Source organism: Pterocles gutturalis, unplaced genomic scaffold, assembly GCF_000699245.1.
Source record: "Pterocles gutturalis isolate BGI_N339 unplaced genomic scaffold, ASM69924v1 scaffold4253, whole genome shotgun sequence".
Taxonomy (NCBI): Eukaryota; Metazoa; Chordata; class Aves; order Pterocliformes; family Pteroclidae; genus Pterocles; species Pterocles gutturalis.
In genome coordinates, this window is record NW_010122744.1 from 45,769 (window position 1) to 52,785 (window position 7,017).

The window sequence follows — 7,017 nt, forward strand, 5'->3', positions numbered from 1 at the left end:
AGTGGGGCAGCCTGTGCTCAGAGGATCAGAACTAGCAGTGCTCCTGATTTAAAGGGCCTTCAGTCTTTCCTAATTTGACTGGTGATGACTGCAAAAGCATCTCTTGCAGGTGTCAGCCCTTGCCTTATTTGTTTCCTTGCCCCTTGCTTGCTGAAGCTCCTGTCTGCTTGGTTGTTAGAACAGAGAATGAGAGTGTGTCTGTCTGTGTCTTCATGGAGGTTTCATTCCTGGTGCTTCTGCATAGGCTTGTTTCTTTCTCTACCAGACTTATGGTAGTTCTTTGCCTTTTCCTGCCTAAAAAATTTCAATAAAGTTGAAAGATGCGGGTCCTTACAGCCTTTGCCCTGGCACAAGAGGGAAGTGTGCTCAATTAAGTGTCTTTAAGGAAAACCCAGCTCTTTGCTCTCATCTCAGGTGGGGGACTAGCTTTACACCCCAGCACCACCAGCCCCAGGGCTGGACAGCACCAGCTCTTACTCCCACTGCTGCTTCCACTGGGGTTAAGACAGAGCTTGTGCTAGACAGAGGATCTGTAGTCTAAGTTTCTCAGAAGTAGCTGTTTCTTTCCCTGCAGGCCTAATTTAACATATAGCGAGTGGGTACCAGTTTTGTGCCTAACCATAAGTACCTTCTTCATGGTGAAGAGCCTTGCGAACCAGCATCCAGCTGATGAAATGGGCAAGGAGGCAAAAGAAGCCCCTGGGAATAGTGGGAATAGACTTGCTCAGAATGGCAGAAAAAACTGGGGACAGCTTTGGGATTACATAACTGTCCCTGCTGCTACTGCTGTCATCCATCACTGACCCATGACCTAGGAAAGAACCCCAGGAAGGTTACACTAAAAAAAAAAACCCACAACGTTTTACCATTTTCCACAGAAAGTTACTTTGAATTCAAAAACCTAGGCAGGAAAAAGAAAAGAGCCATCCTGTGCTTAAGCATGAGCAAAGAAGTGCTGTGCTGTATTATAGCCATATCTTTATTCAATTTGAAACTGCTTCTTGAATCTATTGACTGCTTGAAGCATGGTAGAAAGAAGGGGATAAGAAATGTTACCCATAGCTGCCCCCTGTCTTACCAGTCTGACTGTGTAATTTGAACTAAGAGCCTGATAGTTTAAAATTCTTGTGAAAACCTCTACATTTTCATTGGTCATCAAGCCCCTTACCTGTGGTGGTTGATGGGAAAAGGCAACATGTGTTCAGTCAAAATTATTGTACTCCCCATGCTTAAGTGTTTGGGTTGAAAATATTTAATAAATTTAAATAAAACCTTAACAGCTGTAAACAAACAGGAGCCTGCTGCTACTACCTTTACCTGCCTCAGACCTACAACCCATTTCCCTCCTGGTTATGGTGCTGAAGGCTGTCTCACCAGCATAGTGCTCAGATACTGAACAGGAAACATCCACAACGGAGGCAGAAGCTGGAGATTCATGAACTCCTTGGTAGAGAAAAGCAGGCACTTGTGTTGCTTGAGGTGTTCTTCAGAGGTGCAGCTCCCGGAGTTGACCTACAGCCTGTTCTCCGGTCTGCATGACAAAGCATCAGACTTCCCTCGATGGAACTAGGAACACACAAAACCAGACAGTTTGTCCCTGGCCTTGCTCTAAAGTGAAGGTTTGAGATGAGTACAGTAGGAAACAACATTTTTGGTAGCAGTACATAAGATACAAGTTCTGACCTTTCTCAATTCTGCAAATGCTGATCCAAAAGCAGGTTTCACCTGGGTTCTCTCCCTGATCCACTGCGGCAGTTTGTTAAAGATGGCAGGGCGCATGTACCTGTGGTCCAGGAGCAGTATGCTTGCAAAGTCCTTCTGATGGCGAATGGCTCTGCCTGTACAGTGTGTACAACCACATTAAAATGGCCCACTCAAATGTTTGTTCTCAGGCAAGGAAGCTCATGTTCCCATCATCTGTACTTAGACTGATTGGTAATGCGCCCTTTTTCCCACCCTCCTGCTTCAGTGCAGGCACATTTTGTATCCCCCAGCCTGTCCAAGGAAGGATGAATTACCTATTGACTGGTTTACTGCCTTCATGCACAGGTTTTCAATCAGCAGTCTGCTAGGTGCCTGGCCAGCAGCTCTGGGCTGGAAAGGAGAAATAGGCAAGACTGAACATGAGGCAGATGTAAATCAAACTTAAGAAGTCTTAATGACAAAGTGAGGCAAATGCTTTTACCCCTGCAGAGAGAGTGGATGGCCAAGCAGACCCCCAAGCGGAAAGTAAGGAGGGACAGAAAAAAGGTTGCAATCAGAAATCTATGTTGAGCATTCACAAAGAGCCAGCCCAAGGCCCCTCCTGAAGGCAGAAAACATCCCCAGGTTCACAGGAACAGCATCTCCGGGGGCAGTGAGAACGAGCGAGCCAAGAAGAGAAGTGATCCTGGCAAGCAGCTTCTGCCACCTCCTCTGGGGTAAAGGGACCTTGCTCCCCTTGGAACTCTGTTCCCAGGAAGCCCCAGTGATGTTTCCCTCCACTGAGCTGCTTCGCTGTGTTTAGGGCCACCTATATGTGTGCAGCTTGGAGAAGGCTGTGCTCTCAGTATCCCCATGTGGGGGGAAAAAAAAGAAAAAAAAAAAAAAATCGAGAGCAGCCCTGGGACTACTCATGTGCTGGGAGGAAAGTCAATATTAAAAGCCAAAACAAAAGAGGCAGAGGTGTAAGTGTCTGTGTTACCATTGTCTTGTCAAGCCAAGTCATTTTTTCCTGGAGCTCTGGAGATTTAATGTTGGGATAAGGCATTCCCACCATAATCACACACCTGCAAGAGGCAAGGGAGGACTGCATTATTCTTAATGTCTCATCCTACAGCACTTTGCCAACACTCTGATAAATTAGAGGTCACTGCACCCCTGAAAGACAGCCAGCCCTGAAAACCAAAGGTGGCAATAAAGCACATCAGTCTGACAAGCACATTCTGAACGGAAAGCTGCAGAGGGATTCAGGGTGCCAGAACAAGGGATTATCTAGCACAGCAAGCCTAACTGCATTACTCACGTGAAAAGTACTCTGGACAAGTGGGTTTTACGCCACCCTGCAGACCCCGACCCATTGGTTTAAGCATCAGCCCAAGCCCTGTGCTCCCCAGGATTTTCTATCTATGCAAGTACTGAGTCCTTGCTTGGACTCACTGTACCACAAGCCCAGTGCTCACCTTCCAAGGAGCGGCCACCTTACCTTCCCAGGTCATCAGAGAAGTTGATCCCTTCGCTCATTTTGCCTCCAACTACAGAAAGCAGCAGGGCCCCTGTCATCTGTCCTCCTGCCTGGCTGCAGCGCTGCAGGAGAGGAACCAGCAACTTAAACCAGAGCAGGGAAGGTCCCTGTGCTTCAGAAACCATCCCACATCTGGGCTAGAGCCCTCTTTTTTCCTTGTTTAAAGCTGCAATGCCCTCTTTAACAGCACTCCCACGCACAGTTGGGATGCCACCAGCCTGCCAGCTCAGCTTACCTTTATGCACTTGGCATATTCCACCAGCACCTGCTCCACCTGGTTGGCTTTCTTAGGCTCCTGAAAGATCTGTCACAGACAGTGCATCAGTTGCAGCAACAGGAAGCAAACAGTTTAAAGAACGTGAGTCATTTTACTCCCATGCCATTAAACAGCACATGGAACTAAGTTCCGGGAAGGGCAAACTGCCTGAAGACCTGCCTTAAACAGCACCTTTCCCCTCCACCCTGGAAAAGCACTGCCTGCTGATTGCAGTACTTTCAACTGGGCTCTGAAGGGAAAAGCAGCTGCTCCTGCCCCTCCAACATTATCTCTTTCAGCTTTGGCAGACTTGCCTAATTCTGCAAGAAGTTAAAAGTCATCTGAGAGCTGAAAGGCAGGAAAGCACTGTGCACCTCTTCCATACATGAATAAAGATTCAGCAGGGTGAGGAGACCCTCCAGCTGCAAGATTTTGGAGGACAGTGACAGGACCGATCAATTCAAATCAATGAATTCCAAATAATAGCTCCCCTTGCCCAGTGAATAAATTAGTTTTCTATGCAAAGCATACATAAAGTAATATTGCTTTTTGTTATTCTAGCATGCCTAATTAGTTACTGAAAGCCCCTGCAGTTAATTGAGCTGCATTTTGATAGATGCTGCACCTTGGCCTAAATCACAATTTGTTTTCCTAATAAACAAGAGGTGCAGCATCTGTCTTTTCTGTGACAGTAAAGAACCTAAAGGATGTGTTTTCTCTTGGTTAGCAAGATGTACTATCGAACTTTACCAGCCAGAATCGGTCTTTCAGTAGATAAATAACTAGCAATTACAAATATAACTCAATTTAACTCTATTTAACTTATTAAACAATAGCTATTTAATCATCTTATTTAAATTAATTTTCCCTGTCTAATTTGTATATAATCTCAGTGTGACCTCACCACAGCCACCTCAGGAAAAGACCTTCCTCTGCTATGATATGATCTTGTGTGTGGGCAGCTGCAAGTCACAGTTGCTGCACTTCTACCAAATTGCTTTGCTAATGCACATCCAATTTGCTGGAGACTGCAAAGGCCAAACAAGAACAAATCAGAGTTGAAAGGCAGAGCAAGCTGTGTGATTGTGGCACAAAGCCTTGGAGGCACCAGGCAGACCACTGGGACCCTGACAGAACACACCTGAAAGACACTGTGAGCGACAGCTGTACAAACACACAGAGAAGCTGTAGCGTAGTGCTTCCACCACAAAGCCCTAGAGGCAGATCCATGTGCCAGAATGCCTGCACCAAGGCTGTGAAATATCTGGGATTGTGCTCCCCTAATCGACGTGGCAAGTTAGTTAGCTTTTAGTAAACAGAAAGCACAGCCAGGGTGTACATAGTTCTTTTCCCCCTGCCCGGCACACAATCCAACAACCCCTGCCCCACACCCTGAGAGAGTGGGATTGCCTGACCTTCAATACCCAACCTTCAAATATTTGTGAGAGTCATTGCAAAGATTTCAGTGATCTCCCCATTCAGTGTTTCTCATCACTCCAAGAGGAGTCACCACTGCTAGCCTTTCAATTCTCCACTCTGCACTTCTAGCAGAAGAACACCACCATTTGTCCTATGAACTGCAGTCTGGCCTCATTCTGCCTAGCCCTTGTGCTGGCCTGTGCTCAAGGGGGACATAGCTGACCCCAGAAAGAACAGATTTCCCATAAGAACTCAATCTGAACAGCCCCCCAGCCAGATGGGAGCAACCTGGCTGGTTATGGAAAGCAAGGACTGTCTCCTCCCATGGCCACTACACAGACTGTGCACTTAAAGAATGTACAGCTGCATTTAATCTAATTTAGATCCCAGCTCAGTGATCAGCAGCCCAGGAAGTATCATTTATTCATTACTGGAGGGACTGGCTAGATAAATACCCATTCTGCTGTGCAGACTCTAAGAACAACTCAGCAAGAGAGGCCTGTAATGCATAGATAATTGTTTGATTTTTGAAACCTCAATTTGAAATACCAACTGCCCCTGGCTGGACAATTACCTTCTTCTTAGTTGCCAGGCGGCTTGAAACCTCAATTTGAAGTACCAACTGCCCCTGGCTGCACAATTACCTTCTTCTTAGTTGCCAGGCGGGTGAGCAGCCCTGTCTTCTCCCAGTGTGCATACACCTGCTTCTCATAGTCATAGGAGGGGAAGAAGCACACCACACCCCCTGGGACCACGTTGCACAGGTTGCAAAGGATTCGACCCGTCTCATCCATCTGCAAGAGATACAAGAGCATATGGCAGCTGACAGGAGCTCCAGCTAATGCCACTCCAATTCTGTGCACAATCCCAGGATCACACCTCTCCTATGACATGCCATAGGGGAAGAAAACTGTGAGAAATATGCCAGACCGAAGAGAGCTCTCCAGGTGAGCTGGGAATCACCAAAAACCTCTTCACTGCTTGGCCTCTCCTCCTAATTCAGAGCTTCCGTTACTGCTGTGGAGCAGCGATCATTCAGGAGAGGAAGGTTTATGTCCATTGTCCCAGTGGATGTAAACAGATGTAGAGAGCTAGCTAGCACATCTGGTGGAGATTCATCAGGAGCAGAGTAGATTTAGTGTCTACCTTGAGTGTTTACTGGCCCACCAAAGAAGGAAAAAGTGCAGAAACATCTGCTGCCGCCCCTGTGGTTTGGACTGCACTCTGCAGGGCTGCCACACTGTGCTGTCACTGAGCCCTTCAAACTGAGAGGCACAGTCAAATCTCTTCTGATGCCCAGCACACCAATGCAGCATCTCAGTACAGCCAGGAGTTGCTAGTATTGCTCACCTCCAACAGCTGCCTCTGAGTAGGCAGCTCAAAACCCCTTTGCTGCTACCCTTTCCCAATTACTTGGCAACACACCTGCCCCAGATCCCTGCCAGGGCTTTTGATCAGCCCACCTTTCAAACAGAGAGCACACCGTCCTATGAAACATAAACACATGAAGCAAAAAAGAGATACCAAGGAAGGGAGCAAAGGAAAGACTGACCATCTGGGGCAGGTCTCTTGTCTGGTAGGTGAACTCCAGCTGCTGGTTGGAAGGACCACTGCAGAGGATTATGGGTAAAATGTTTTCTGGAGGAATCACATGTCCTGGAGACAAAAGCAAGTACTGAGGATCAACACTGCTGCTGTTGGCACAAATCCCACTAGCGGAAGAGCTTTACCTGCGTGCAGTGACAGAGACACGTTCACCTGGCTGAGCCAAAGTGCCTCAGCCACTCAACTGCTCTGACCAGGGAATGGATCCCTGGGCCCCTGGGAAGAAGGCACAGCACACTGCCCGCTGATACTGGCCAAGACCACTGGAGGAAGCTTGAGTGGAAGGGAACTAGCATCCTTTTGGTGCCATGATTTCTAGGAAAGCCACCACGTTGCTTAGAGTGCTAACAAAACAGCACCAAAGGCAAACTCCAACACTCGGGTCTTGCAGAGACAGATTACGGCCACCCTGGCACACTCACCACAAGAGAACTCCACGACACGTGCGGGGTCTACGCCAGCACAGGACAGCAGCTGCTCTCGGAAATCAGCCACCTGTGAACCACAAGCCAAA

General features: G+C 47.6%; 1 protein-coding gene across 1 annotated transcript; it reads right to left on the reverse strand.

Annotated features, from left to right (window-relative positions):
- Positions 1 to 862: 862 nt before the first annotated feature.
- LOC104464778 (probable ATP-dependent RNA helicase DDX11) lies at positions 863 to 6,554 on the reverse strand (the record flags this gene model as incomplete). The annotated part of the gene is made up of 8 exons (XM_010077605.1): positions 863 to 901; positions 1,684 to 1,838; positions 2,019 to 2,094; positions 2,684 to 2,768; positions 3,185 to 3,285; positions 3,459 to 3,527; positions 5,543 to 5,692; positions 6,451 to 6,554. Coding segments are annotated over 8 exons (779 nt in total), but the record flags the coding sequence as incomplete, so codon positions are not given.
- Between the last annotated feature and the right edge of the window lie 463 nt (positions 6,555 to 7,017).